At 36.7% G+C, this 15,314-nt stretch overlaps 1 protein-coding gene across 1 annotated transcript in view; it reads left to right on the top strand.

Moving 5' to 3' along the window:
- TBC1D22A (TBC1 domain family member 22A) overlaps positions 1 to 15,314 on the top strand; it is a 210,441-nt gene that overhangs the window by 266 nt on the left and 194,861 nt on the right. Inside the window, exons 2-4 of the mRNA XM_026868331.1 lie at positions 2,213 to 2,269; positions 4,423 to 4,754; positions 5,487 to 5,666. Of these exons, the coding sequence (XP_026724132.1) occupies positions 2,213 to 2,269; positions 4,423 to 4,754; positions 5,487 to 5,666 (569 nt within the window). The remainder of the gene's footprint in view (positions 1 to 2,212; positions 2,270 to 4,422; positions 4,755 to 5,486; positions 5,667 to 15,314) is intronic.

Here is a 15,314-nt window from a genome sequence, read left to right as displayed (position 1 = left end):
CGCGCCCGTCCCGCCGCTAAGCTGGAGCGCAGGGCGGCGGGGCCAGCTTCTAGCCACCAGCCCGGTGGTGCCGGGCCGCGGGGAGCCGTTCTGCCCAGCTCCGCCGCGCCCGTCCCGCTTCCTTGTCTGCCCAGCACCGCCTCCCTGCCGCCTCGGCCCCTGAGTTCAGGGGATCCTGGTCGATCCTGAGCGCTCCGTAGGGAGCGTGTCCGGTCGGTCTGCCCGTAGCCGGGAGGTTGGGGTAGGGCCTCTCCAGCCCTCCCGTCGCTTCTCTCTTGCTAGCTCAGTGCCCAGAGCGTTTCAGTGATGGGCTAGCAGATCGAAGACCACTGGCGGTTTCAGTAAGCGGTAGTCATAACTTTTACCAGAAAAGTTGTGAAATAACTCTGAACGTGCATTGCCAACTTGGCGTCATAGTCAGAAGAGTTAACGTGATTTTGGGGATGTGTTCCCCGGAAACAAACACATTCTTCCATCCAAAAATTTTCAGGGAGACATTATTTAACAACATTCTTTGCTCCCATCACTAAACTGTTCTCACAGTAGAGTAATTCAGTTTTGTATGTTCTTTTTATAAGAACGATGTGTATTCTTGCTTCTCAGAAAATAGTAATCCTATACTTCATCCTATTTACCTAAATTTAGCAAAATAATCTTGCACATCATATAACTCTTTTATTCTCAGTTACCTATAAACGCTCACTGGTAGTGGTTTTATATCTCTAGTTATAAACTAACTCTTTCAGTCCATCTGTTCTCATCACTCTGAACTTCTTATTTTGTAACTTTGCTGAGTCCTTTGCAGGTAAAACTCTCCTCGATTACACAAGGGTCTGTGAATAGCTGCAGTTAATTAATTTGTAGGAAGCTGGAGTGTGTTGGAAAACAGAAACACTGAGAATGTGCTTTTTCTTTTATCTTTTTTTTTTTTTTTTTTTTTTTTTTTGCATTCATAGAGTGTCTGAAGGAAAAGGCAGAGATTGTCTGCATGCCAGAATGGAAAGTGTCATCTGACTCTTATAAAAGTGTGGAGCAGGGGAGCATGGAGGCTTGACCATGGAGCGTGTAGTGTATAGTCATGTAGAAACACTGATGGTGTTTGTGGACAAACTTTGGACTGACAAACTGTGGACTGACTTTTTGATTTCCATGGAAATCAAAATAAAAATTCCATAAAAATTGATAAACCACCATAAAAATTCCATAAGAATTGATAAACCACCACTTGTAGTCATCTCTAGGGTTAATTTCACTACTGCTAGTACTGCCTCTGTAGTATGTCTAAGCCTTTGTTATGACTGCAGTCTTTTTGGCTTGGTTCTATCTCAGGTCTACTCAAGTCAAACTTATTTATATTTATGCTCTGGAGACTGGTTTTGAGTTGTCAGGAGGACATGTTTGTCTCCTTTCATGTGGTTTTTAGTGCAGGCTTAGATGGAGGTTACTGGTGTAAATGATTTGCTCCTCTTGCAATCAGAGTTTTGTGGTAATCTCCATTATAAAGCCATTTGTAAACCTTGATGTGTTTTCTGTCGATTTTTTTTACTTATGAAATAATATTATAGCTGAAACCTGGAAGTTAACTTTTAGTTCATAGAGAGTTTTATTATTCACACAGTAACATGCTGTTTTGTAATGTTAGAGTGAATAAATCTTTGTAAGCTTATTTATTTCAAAGCATTGTTTTTAATACTCTAATGGATTTTATTCTTGAACATGCCATCTTTTGCATTTTTCTTTAAATTTATCAGCCTTGTACTTTAGTAACAGTTAAGAATTGACTGGGTTTTTGAGTAACAAGGGTACATAGATTAAATCTTTACAGATGTTTCTTTGAGAATTTTTTTTTTTTTTTTGCAAGAGGTAAATGAAGAAATGATAAATCAGAAAAGAGAATTTAAAAGCAGTGTATATTCTTATTGTGGAGATAACTTTTTTCCTGGTTTAATTCCTGATCAGAAAAATAAGTCAGTGTAAGTTAGCCTAGGCCTCAAAAAGAGCTCCTGTTTGGCAAATCTATGATTTCTATTAAGTTACTTTTTAGTAGACACTTCAATTTCGGCTTCATTATTTTTAGTGGTATGTGGGAATCTTTGAGATGGAAAACTGTTGGGATGCTTCAGTTATGTTTATTATTGACTACTTAGTTAATACCCAGAAGAACCCTGAATGTTTTATGATTTTTGTGATAACTCTCTTTCTTTTCCTTTAGTATTCAACATGTATATGGAGCTCAGCATCCACCTTTTGATCCATTATTGCATGGAACGTAAGTTAACCTAATATTTAAATATTCTAGGTGATTTGGATCTTCTCTGCCTTCTCTGCTCTTTTTCTTTCCTCTTGGCTATAAAGCTTATCATTAATATTCCTTTTTCAATTTTTGTCATAATCTTTACTTCTCTATTCTAACTTCTCTTTTGTGACTTCCTGATGCTTATCATATTGGGAACAACAAATGACCTGTTCAGTTCTTAACTAATATAGATTTCCAGCTTTTATTATCTATTTGCAGTGCTTTATACATTGAAAATTGTATGGTAAATACTAATCTTAATTAAGCAGATAAAGCTTGCAACTTGGGTGTAAGCGGCTTTCCTGCATGTATCTTTCTGTTAATGGGTTGGCTTTATTTATCTGTCTATAAGAGAAGAGTGTCAGGTTGTGGTGTACATTATTTTGAGGCAAAGATTGGCATTTTACTTGTGAGTGTACAGTAGGTATAATAGATTTTACAGTGATTTAAAAGTTTATTGCCTTCGATCGTGATTATTGGATATCAGAACACAATGTACGTGAAAATGGCAACATTATGTTAAACGTAAGCAGTAACTAAATAAATTTTGTGCTGGTAATACACTATTGTGAGTGAATGATTTTTGTCTCCTTATGACTGAGGTGTTGAGCAAAATGATACATTCTGACAGCTTCTGCTTTTTATATTTTATTGTTGTCTTTTTTTTTTTTTTGGTTAAAGACAGTTTGTTTTAAGCTTTGTCAATTACAAAGTTGTTTCTGGTTTGTTGGTAGATTTCACAGCTCCTTCAAAACCAGCATTGCTGTTAAAATGCTGGTGTATGTGAAAATTTTGGGAAAACTATGAGCAATGAAATGAATAGCCCAAGGCAATAAGGGCAAAAAAATATTAGAAGGAAAAATATTGGCTTGGAAGGAGGTCATACTCCTAGTGGATTTTTTTCAAGGGCTGTTTTGAAATGGCACAAGAAGTAAATGTGCTAGTTCATATTCAGATGATACAGTTGAAGGCAGTTGAAATTTGCGACCAGGCATGGGATGAATTGGTTCAAAATGTGGAGTTATAAAGACCTAGTAAAAAAATTCTAAAATCCTTTTTCTTGAAATGATGACAAAAGAGGAGAAAGACCTTGCTATTTTAGACAGTGATGACAAGTTGGGTGAAAGTGTTAAGTGTTGTAGCACCTGTTAGGAAAGATACTCCCTGTAACAGAAGCATTACTGACATTGTATGAAGGCTGTGTGAGAACGTTTTCTGATTTCCAATTCTGGCTGTCTTGTCTTAAAAGAAAAAAGGTAAATTAGCACAAGTGGAAAGACAGGGATGGTCAGAAAGGGCAATTGAGTTAATGGCAGTAACTTTTTTTTCTTCTGAGAGCAGACTGGGAAAGTCTTTCAACTTCATGCCTTATTTAGCAGAAATCTGAAGGGAAATGTGGTTACTCTGCATTATTGTATGTGACAACAAGTGCCAAGCTAGGGAAGGATACTTGCTTCATCTCTCTTATGCTGTGTGTTGGCAGAGGGACAAAAGATCAGAGGCTGATCAGGGTACATTTAGACTAGTAACTAGAGGAAATATCCTGCCTATGAGAAGAGCAAAGTTCTGAAGCAAGTCTGTGCTGGCGTGCCTGAATGGGGAGGAATGATAGATTCAGTGAGTTTTAAGGTGAGACTTGATTTGTTTATGACAGTGATTATATTACATGATTGCTTATGATGACTTAGGAGTATACTTGATGACTTGATTACTGCTCCTGCGTTGTTATGTGGCAATTGCATTGAAAGGCCTGAAATCTGCACAGAAGTTCATGAAGCAAGAGAAGTGCAATGTGGCCTGTCTATCTTGCAAACTATTCCAATAGTATTCCTTTTATTTGACTCTGGGTCTTTTTGTCTTGTTTTTTGGGTTATGTTTAAGACAAGGGAAGGAAGGATTTGTTCAGCCTCTGTTCAAGGCTAAGAAGACTCAGTTTTTACCTGCTCTTGTTCTCAGACATATTCATCTGTATGTTATCATGGGTGGATGCAGCAGTACATGAGTTGAGGAATGTAAATATTTTCTACCTGTATAATGCCAAGCATGGAGTTTTGTTTTTTGGTCCCATCCATAGTATTTTGCTTACTTCATTACTAGTTCTCTAAATATTGTTTGTTTTTGAACAGCTTGATAAAACCAGGTTCAAAGCCACCTACAACTCCAGTGAAACTAAAGAAAGTCAGCACCTTCCAAGAATTTGAAAGTAACACAAGTGATGCTTGGGATCTTGGGGATGATGATGATGAACTCTTAGCAATAGCTGCTGAAAACTTAAATACAGAAGTGGTCATGGAAACAGCTCACAAAGTAATTCAGAACCACAGCAAGCTACAAGAACAGCATAAATTTCAGGAAGAACATCTACAGGAAGAAAAACAAGTAGAATCTGCAGAGCTGACTTCAATTGATAATAGGCTTGTTAAATCAGTCAGTGAAGGTCATACATCGAGTTCATCAGGTATGTTAAAAAATGAAAAAAATATAGAAAATGAGATGAGGAGAGCTATAATATTTGTCCTTTAAGACATTAGCCTCTTCCCAACCTTTTCTTAATACCACAGGAAAAAGATACTGCATACTGTACTAAACTGTAAAGCATGTGTGTGAGAAATACATGGGTGAGGGAAGAATAATAAAACTTTTTTGTTTTCAGCCTTAATGCATCCTCTATTTTGAGAGGAAGTTGCAATATTGAATGTATTTTAATGGCTAACTGCACCAAGATGTATGCAATTAATAATATTCCTACTATTGTGAAAAATTGTTACTAAAATGCTACCATATAAAGTGTATTGAAAAAATATGCCTGTGGACTGGAAAGTTCATTCTTGTGATCTGGTCTGTGTTTATACATAAAACTTTAAAGTAACCAACTGCAATTTTATTTTATTTTTTTTTTTTTAACAACACTGAGGGGGATGGAAACAGCTTTCAGTAGCACAGAGATTTTTAGAAATCAATTAGCCTTGCTGTTAGTATGATCTCTAATTGATGTGTCTTTAATTGTGGAACACTGTTTGGAAGAGGAATGCTCCTCCTGTTAAAGACAAGTCATTTGAAGTCCAAACTCCTGCTATACTTGAGGTTACATTACTTCAAAACATAATTTCATTTTAAATTTACAAATTAAATGCAAGTTGTTGGTAGTGTTGTCGCTAGCTGAGGCTGTTATGCTTATTTTTCCCTTCAGATAATGCTAGTGAAAGTTCCTCCATGCAGAGATCACAGTCCCTGCCACAGACTTCCACACCTCCCTTGGTGAGTGGAATGGCAGACTGTAATACCTCAGTTACTCCTGTGTTAACTGAAAGAGAAGCATCACGGTTAGACAAATTCAAGCAGCTATTGGCTGGCCCCAATACGGATCTTGGTGAGTATTTGTTATAGGAGTTTTGAATTACATCTACATTATCCTTCAACTATAAAATTTTCCTGTTTGAAATACTGTTCTGCCTGATGGTTTGGTTAGGATCTATTCCTTTCCATATTTAGAACTGACCTTGCAAAAGGGGGACAGAATAAAATTGAATGCTTGTAGTATTCATGCTTGTAATATGCAATTTGCATACATCCTACTAATACATAGGGTGTTAGATGGCTTCTTGTTGTTTTCTTTCTCACATTATTTCTTCCTATGGGACTAACCTCTGGAGAAAAAACAAAATATAATTAGCTATGTTTAGTGTTAATGCCTGATAATGGAACAGCACACAGGATAAGAATGATTCCCATGCTTAGAAATATGAATATGAAAAATGATGCGGTGTGTAAGTATTACTGCTTGTCTGCTCAGTGAGCATTCTTCATGTTCACAGACTGTTAGAGTAGTTCTGTGTCTCATCTGTGAATGCTGACAACATGTTAATGTGAAAACAAATGTTTTGTCAGATAACTTGACTGTTCCCTTTGTGCACTGGATTTTAACTGCTGAATAGTAAATAGGAGTGCTGAGAGGGTATCACAGAATCAAATGGCTTTGTATCCTAAGTGAAAATCTGGAGCAAGCAGATATAGTACACTGCATTTGGAGAACTTTGCTGGTCACTTAGAAGTAGGAGTTTACATCAAAATAGTTAATAAAGAAAATTACTTTGAGTTAGACCATACTGGAAGATAATCTACTGGAAATTTTTCTGGAAGGAAGTAGAAACTACATATTTGCAGTTCTTGAATTGATGCTTTCCTGCCCTGTAGTTGTTATGAGACTTTTTCAATATAATGTAGTAAAAGTTTTGGCTTTTTTATTTTTTTTTTTTTTTTTTTTTTTAATCTTTCTGTGATATGTCTTACTGTGAGATTGATGCTAGCAAAGTAGAACTATGGAAACAGTACTAACAAGATGAGACTTAACACTTCAGTGAGGTATAGGACATTGTTGTAAAATGCAACCATGAATAAACTGAGGTGTTAAAACAAATTACATATTTTTTTATAAGCTTGAAAATGGTAATCAAATACCACTTTTTCTTCCTTTGATCTAACAGATGTTATGAGCTATGTGATTATGACTGATATGAAAACTCTTAAGAAAGTTGTAATGGTAGAAATCCTTGTTATATAACATTATGAAGTCAAAGGGAAGACAAAGTTTAATTTAAACCTATCTATTTCACCTTTGCTGTCTAACTAAATGGAAATATTTTTCCAGTAAATTGAATTTAGTGATTAATATAAAATACTTTGGAAGAGAGTGGAAGAAAACTTCCACTTTTATTAGGAGTGCAGTCACCCTGACTGTGGTGAGATTTAAGTTAATGTCCTTTAAAGAAACTGGGTTTGTTTTTCCTCTGTTGAACTTCCTAAATCTCACACAGAAATGTACATAGAAATATGAAACTTGAGTATGTTAGTCCTGATATTTTCAAAATGTGAAAAATATCTAATAAGCTCTCAATATTTTTTCTTGTAGATAGCACTAAATAATGCCTTTTCTATGTCTGTTTATAGGAAGTTTGTTCTTTCTCTTGCTGTACAAACTGTAATGAGTACAAAATTTGAAGTTGTGCGAATTTAGAATTTTAAGTCCAGATTTGATTTTTAAAAAAAAAAAATATTTTGACTTCTGTGTCTGGGATAGATCCAGTAGCATTTCCTAATATATCTATAAATAATAAATGATTTTTCTTGGTGAAAGAAATGAACTCTTTATTGATTACATGCAAACTCTTGATGATTATGAAGCTATTACTCGTAGATCGTATGTGATGGTAGTGCTTGGACTGCATCACATGTATATATTAGGAAAAGTCTGTGTATGCATATATACATATGCGAACATGTATATGACCATACTGTGGTGGTTTGGGGTGTGTTTTTTTTTTCTTGGGAGTAATACTGAAAATGAACTAAGTTAGAACTAGGCAACAGGCTCCAAGTTAAGACTTGGAGTGAGTAATGAAGAAAAAGGTAGCTTTTCTGTTACAGCTGGCTCATTATCTGTGTGTATGATGTTGTGGTATGTGTCGGTCTTTGTTTTTTTAGATCCACAGATAGTTGTGTTCTGTTTGTCATGAACTGAAATAGTGAGTAGTTGTCTTGCAGACATTTTAGCAAGTATTTCTGTTAATTTCTGCATGTAGTAATGTTGGTTTTGCTTCGGAGTAATAGTAGCAGAAGTGTTACTGTTGACTTTGTTTTCTTGATATAGTTTGCATATTGTTGAAAGACTATGTGACAAATCCTTTTAAAGAAATATAAAAATAAATTAATCTGTGGAATTGAAACAATGTGATGCACATACTCAACTCCAGGCTTTTATCATAATGTGAGAAATGAACATGGGTTAAGAACACAAAGTAATACAAATAACCTTGAAATCATTTCAGTCATGCTTGAATAATCATTATCTTGTAAAGACAGTGTAAAATGCAGTGTTAGTCTTGTACATCAACTAGACATTGTGAAAGAGCATGTTCTTTCACAGGAAAACTCTCAAAAAGATGGATTATGCATATAAATTTCAAAGTGAAGATTGTTTTAGCCATTGAAGTCCACTAGTAGATTTTGGAGTTGGGTTTGGTCCATAGGTTGGATATTGTGAAGTTATGGAAATAGGTAGGTTCTATCCACCACGTCAAATTATATGCTGAGCAAAATAATATACGAGATATTGACTGCAATTGGGATATGAATCCACTGGTAAATATTACATAAATATATAATGACAGAGCCATTCTCAAAGTTTCTGTGTAAAGATTTGTCCGGCAGATGCTTACAAACAGAAACAGGTATTAGTGAAGCACAATCTGAGAACATGAACTAGGAAGAGAAGAAAAAAAATCCACCCCAGAATTCTCAGAATATAAAAGAATTTTTTTTTTTAGATTACTTATATATATGAATAAAGAGCCTATTTCCATGGCTCAAAAGTGCCCTTAACTAATTTTTAATATTTTGTAGAGTTGAAAAAATAAACTCACTCTTATAATTTATAATTGCCCTTGTAGTTGTTCTGAGTCTTCCCTTAAGCCCTCCTAATATACTTCTTTGTCCTGCAGGTGTTTTTGTTATTTGTGTGATAAACAGATGCAAATAATATTTCTTATGCCAATTTGGCACTTTTTATTTGACTATTGCTATGCTGTTATTTCATCTAATATAAATGGGGAAGGTTTAATGTGAATTGGATATCAACAGTAGTTAACTATATGGTAAAAGCTAGTTTCTGTAGAAATGTTACTTCTGGGTACATGATTTGTGCTACAGGAGAGAGGTATTCAAGAGTCCTGACAATATACCTTCCAGTAGTAATATAATGCAACTGATAGGGAGATAATCTCATAAAGTTAAAATCACAGAATGAAAGCTGCTAAATAAACTGAAGCATGTTATGGCAAGAAGTGTGGACTGGTAGAAAGAGCCAGTTTTAAGAAGCAGTTTTGATTCTTGAGAGGAACTTGAGGACTGACCCCTGTCAATTAGATTGTATTGAGGTATACTGGGTGCAAATTCAGGAAGAGGGATAGGACTGGAAACAGCACTATAACTGCAGTGTAGGTTGTAAGGCCTATGTGTCTGCGTAGTTTTCCACTCCTGGTACTGCATGCCAGGTTATTCAGAGAGAACAATTTGCTCTAGTTGTTTTGTGCAATCAACCCTTGCTTATGCTTGTCTTGCAGTCAATTTGATGTAGATTTATTTTGTTTCAGGTCTTGTCTTTCTTTCTAATAGACCTTTGCATTACTGTATGAAGATGGGCTCTGTGTTTGAAGAATCTTTTGCAAACAATTGGTTGCTTTAAGAGGAGGGAGGGATGGGGCTTGAACAAAGAAGCCTAGGGGGAGTGTCTCTGAAAAGAAAATTCTCTTTCCTTGAACAGATCACTGCTTACATATTTAAGAGGGACTAGTAGTGCTATTGCTATCAGGTTTCCAATTTAAGTTTAATTCTATTAAATTTGCTAGACTTAAGTTTTTAAGTAGTCTTGTACAATGTGTTAGAGAGCTGTTTACTGTGCAAACACAATGTAAGCAAGCTATATTGATAAAACCAGAATTATAACAACACACGTTATCTCATAACCATGGCATAGGAGATGTATGATGGATTTTGTAATAGCAATTTAAAGGATAATCTATTAACTTCCTTAACTCCCTTTTTACCTTCAAATAAACTAATTTTCTTTTTTACACACATGTAGCTAATGAGTATGTAATTGGATGTCAGAGACATGTTTAAAACAACCGACTAACAGTAAGCTTGGTGTACTGTGTTCTCTTGATGTGATAAAGCTTCCAATGTTGTAATGCTGCTGTTATGCAACATAGCAAATGTATATCAAATTTCTCAAATTCAAAACAACTCATTTCTTAAGATGTAAAGTTGTTCTATGTGTTAAGGTGACTTTTTCTTTCTACTTAGTCACAATATATTCCAAGTTGAACAAAATAACAGGGACACCCTTCCACTAGACCAGGTTTCTCAAATCCCCATCCAGCCTGGCCTTGAACACTTCCAGGGAGGGGCATACACAACTTATCTGGGCAACCTGTGCCAGTGCCTCACCACCCTCACAGTAAAGAATTTCTTCCTAATACCCAAACAAAATCTACCCTCTTTCAGTTTAAAACCATTACTCCTTGTCCTAGCCCTGAACTACCTGATGAAGAGTCCCCTTCTTCATCCTTCCTGTAGACCCACTTTAAATACTGGAAGACTGCTATAAGGACTACCTGGAGCCTTCTCTTCTTTAGGCTGAACAACCCCAGCTCTCTCAGCTGGTCCTCATAGAGGAGATGCTTCAGCATTAACCTTTGTGGTATGATCATCTTCATGGCCCTCCTCTGGACCTGCTTGAGCAGTTCCATGTCCTTCTTATGTTGGGGACCCCAGAGCTGAATGCAGTACTCCTGGTGGGGTCTTGAGGGTGAGATTCACCTCCCTTGACCTGCTGGCCACAATTCTCTTGATGCAGCCCTGGGTACTGTTGGCTTTCTGGGCTGCAAGTGCACACTGCTGGGTCATAGTTAGTTTTCCATCCACTAATATCCATAAGTCCTTCTCCACAGGGCTGCTCTCAATCCACTCATCTCCCAGCCTGTATTTGTGTTTAGGATTGCCCTGACCCATGTGCAGGACCTTGCACTCGGCTTTGTTGAACTTCATGAGGTTTGCATGGGCCCACCTCTGCAGCCTGTCCAGGTCCCTCTGAATGGCACATCCCTCCAGCGTGTGAGCTGCACCACACACCTTGGTGTCATCGGCAAACTTGTTGAGGGTGCACTCCATCCCACTGTCCATGTTGTTGACAAAGATATTAAACAGCGCCAGTCCCAGTACTGACCCCTGAGGAATGTCACTTGTCACTGGTCTCCACTTGAACATCGAGCTGTTGACTACAGCTCTGAGTGCGACCATCCAGCCAATTCCTTATCCACTGAGTGGTCCATCCATCAAATCCATGTCTCTCCAATTTGAGACAAGGATGTTGTGCAGAACAGTGTCAGGTGCTTTGCACAAGTCCATGTAGATGATGTCATTTTAATTCCCTTATCCCCCAGTGCTGTAACCCTGTTGAAGGCCACCAGACTTGTCAGCTATAATTTGCCCTTAGTGAAGCCATGTTGGCTGTTACCAATCACCTCCTTATTTTCCATGTGCCGTATCATAGTTTCCAGGAGGACCTGTTCCATGATCCTGCCAGGCACAGTGTGAGAGTGACTGGCCAGTAATTCCCTGGGTTTTTCTTTTCTCCCTTTTTAAAAATGGTGGTTATGTTTCTGCTTTTCCAGTCAATGGGAGCTTCACTGGGCTGCCATGACTTCTCAGATGTGATGGGTGGTGGCTTAGCCATTTCATGCACCAGTTCCCTCAACCCACTGATGCATCTCATCTGGTCCTATGGACTTGTGCACCTTCAGATTCCTTAGATGGTCTCAGACCTGATCTTTTCCTACAGTGGCAGTTCTTCATTCTCTCCTGGTCCGTCCTTTTGCCTTCTGTGTCTTGGGTGATGTGGCTAGAGCACTTCCCTGTAAAGACTAACAGAACATATAAAGAATAGCTGAGCCTTTGATTAATCTGATGGCAAAAATTAATTCTGTAATTGTACAGGAACTACATCTGGTGTAATTTCAGATTATCTCATAACAACAGCTGGTTGCCTCTGTGTAGTATAAGAAAAGAATTCTACGATGGTTTTCTAGAAATTAAATTTGGAACGAAAACTTAGTAGCTGTGTCTTTTTCACATCATAGTGGTCATCTATATTTTTGCAGCAACTTGAAAAGTAGGAAATTCCTACTTGTGCTTAACAGTTTTTTATACATTCTAGATGTATATTCAACTTGATTAAATATAGTAATGAGCTTTTATTTATGGTTGATAAATGTAATAGTCTGTAACAGCAATCTGTTATGTCCTTTAAAATTGTTTGTTAAACTGATGTTACTAAAACATTTCAATAACTTTATAAAAAGCAGTAATCAAAATAAATTTATTTTCTTCCCAGCTTCATTAATTTAACTGCATAGTGATTTATCTCTATGCTCTTAGTCCATCCATGTCATTTAGAATTTTATTGCCCCCTGCAGTTTTGAATCATCTGTAGTTGATGACATTTGTGCTTATTCTTCTTCCAGTTTGTTAGTATATAGCATGAAGTAGTGATAGGACACATGTTCACTTTATGTGACTTACCATTAGTCATATCTATCTTTTCAAACTATTATCACCAAAAGATGTCCTTTCTGATTCCTGTTCTGTTCTAGTCAGTGTGTTAGCTGCAAAACATGCTTGTCTTTTCAGCTAATAGACAAGACTATTTTAAAAAACCCCTAGTACTGTACCAGTAGGCTTTTGAACATTTTTTTTTTTTAATTGAAAATCTTCTGAAAGAAATGAGTGCTAAATATCTGTAAATGTTTCCTTATATTAATTGATTTCTCTAGGATTAGTATTTTGTATTTCTATTTTCTACTCTCGGTCCTGTAAATTGTGTTTTCATGTTATAATTAGCATTTATTCTGATTGCTGCTTTAGTGGGATATTTCAATTTAAAGGTATTAATCTATTGTTTTTCATTGTGACTGGGTGATAATAGGTTTTTGAGAGGATTTTGCATAATTTGTCTCCGGAGGATCTATTTCTCTTTTGTATAGATACTTTATTGACATAGTAGTCATTGCATTATATAGCAAGTATTGACATTTTTAACTAGTTTGCTCTGTTTTGGACCACTCTTTAAATTTTTAAAGTAAATCTTTCATTTTCTTCCAGTTTTTTCTCTGTTTTCTCTACCTTCTCTGATCTCAGATTTTGAGTGGTGTGTGAATTGTTGGTGTTCCTCCCCCTTTTCTGGTCAGAAGCTTTGGTATTCAAGTATGATTTCATTAACAAACAGACATGAGACTCTGTGGACTGTAGAAAAGAGCCCTAGTTCCAAGGTTCTGGTCTTCTTTCAGGAAATACTTGCCTATAAATCAAGGATCTCTTATCTGATTTTTGTTAATGTCAACTGCAGCATCATGGTATAGAGAGTAAAACTGTTTCTTTTTATGCTGAAGTTCACAGGAGCATTCTAGGTTAAAACCGTTGATCTGAACACCACTCAAAAAGAAATGTGCTCTCAGTGTAGTCTTTAAAACTCTCATGTTATACTTGTGGCAATATGTTCCTTTCAGCAAGAGTAGGGTTCTGTAGTAATTCTGTTTCCAAATGGGTTTGGAGGTAGAACTTTACAATGGGACCATAAATTTACCTCATGTTGCAGGGATTACTGTTTAAAAAAAGCCAAACAACCTAAACCCCCAAATTATCATCCAAATCCCTGTGTACACACAAAACTATCTTGGTAGTTATCACTAACATTGCTGAAAAACAAATGGGAATTAGAATTCTACTATAAATTGCAAAATTCATTAATTAAAATATTTTCATGTCAGTTAAAGTTCTAGCACAGTTCTTAGGAGATCATAGACCTACCTCTCATTGTATTGATTTGTAATCAGATGTTCAAAAATCATCTTTAAGCCTTAGCCATGCGGTGAACAATATGATTTGGAGGGATATTTTACTCTGAGCTGGGAGGATGAAAGGTATAGTTTTTCTGTGTGCTTCTATTTAAATTTTTTTTTTCATTGTGCTGTCTCCTTTCCTGTTAGCGTCATGAAAACTGAATTTACATAGACCCTATGTGAAATCTGCATTATCGTAGTAAAAGAGTCTTGAGTGAGAAGTTCAGTGTTCTCTGTGGTAGTCAAGACTCAGAGGGATCAACCTCTCCTGCTTTCCAAGTCATCCTGCAGACCACACAGCAGGGGAGGAATTTGCTAGGAATGTCACCTGCAAGGCTGTTGAGAACTTTGAACTTTCTATGGGCCCTGAAGCTTTTGAATGTCAAGATTAACAATTTATGTGTTATAATGAGTGGCACATCCTGCTTGTAAGTCAGTTTACCAAGGCTCAAGGAAGTATAATTCTTGTTAGCATCTTTTCCACTGTTAAAAAAATAGCAACTTCAGTCATGGTTAGTTGCTTCATTAGCAGGAAGTCCAGAACTGGAAGATACATATAAAGCAGTTGTTGACTGGGAAGGTAGTTGCACTGGAGTGTATTTCATTGTGTATGTTTGTGTGATGCTGTCTTCCTGATACTGATTATTGGTTAGATATGCCCTCATGTGTTTTAGCAGTAATGGGCAACTACTCTGAAGATGTAATGCATGTTTACAGTTAACTGAGAAAACCTTATGTGGATTAGAAGTTTTGGGCTAGCCTTTGTTGCGGTTTAACCCCACAGCTTTCATAGGAATTTGGTGTAATAGAGGTGGGAAATTAGGGATAAAACTTTTAAACCCTATCCTGAATGCTTAAAAGAAGTTGTGGCTGTTATTGGGTTTAATTGTGAGTCTGCTCCAGTGATTGTATTGGAAATATTTTCATTTTACATACAGATGAGGTTCTTTGAGAGCTAGGTGTTTGTTCTTGGTTAATGCTGACAATAAAAATGGGAGTAAAAGGATTTTTCATTGTACGTACTAGCAATTTTTCAGATTTGTGAACTGCGAGCTAAGTTGAGCTTCTTCACCTTCCCTAGTGCTTGACCACAAACTGAAATTCAGGCTTGTTTCCTGTCTTCCCAAATCTGAAACATTTAGGAGGAATGGTAGTCTTCTCACTTTGAGTTGATTGGTAGACATTAGCTCTCCTTAGAGGCAGGAAATACTGAAATGTCAGATGCTTGAATATGGCATGGAACTCACTATATTGGTATGAACAGAAAGAGCTAAATTCAGTAGTTAAAAGGCAATCTGTAAACTGCTTTGGATGACCAAGTCAATTCATTCATTTTGCAAGATTGCCAGCTTTTTTTTATTTGACTTTCCCAAACTCAACTTGGATCGCTTCTTCTGTATGCATTCAGAGAACAGAACTGTAGCTCGTTAGGTGTTTTCCATGTGAAATTATTTGCCTGATCAGGGTCCTCTTCAATCTGTACATCATGGAGTTCATCAGCAGCTTTCTGCCTAAACCAAAGATATTGAGGGAAATTATAAAAAGAAATTAAGTCTTTGCTTTTC

Source organism: Athene cunicularia, assembly GCF_003259725.1.
Source record: "Athene cunicularia isolate RWA chromosome 1 unlocalized genomic scaffold, athCun1 chr1_part2, whole genome shotgun sequence".
Taxonomy (NCBI): domain Eukaryota; kingdom Metazoa; phylum Chordata; class Aves; order Strigiformes; family Strigidae; genus Athene; species Athene cunicularia.
The sequence above is the reverse complement of the archived record's forward strand: the minus strand, read 5'-3'. Positions and strand labels throughout refer to the sequence as shown.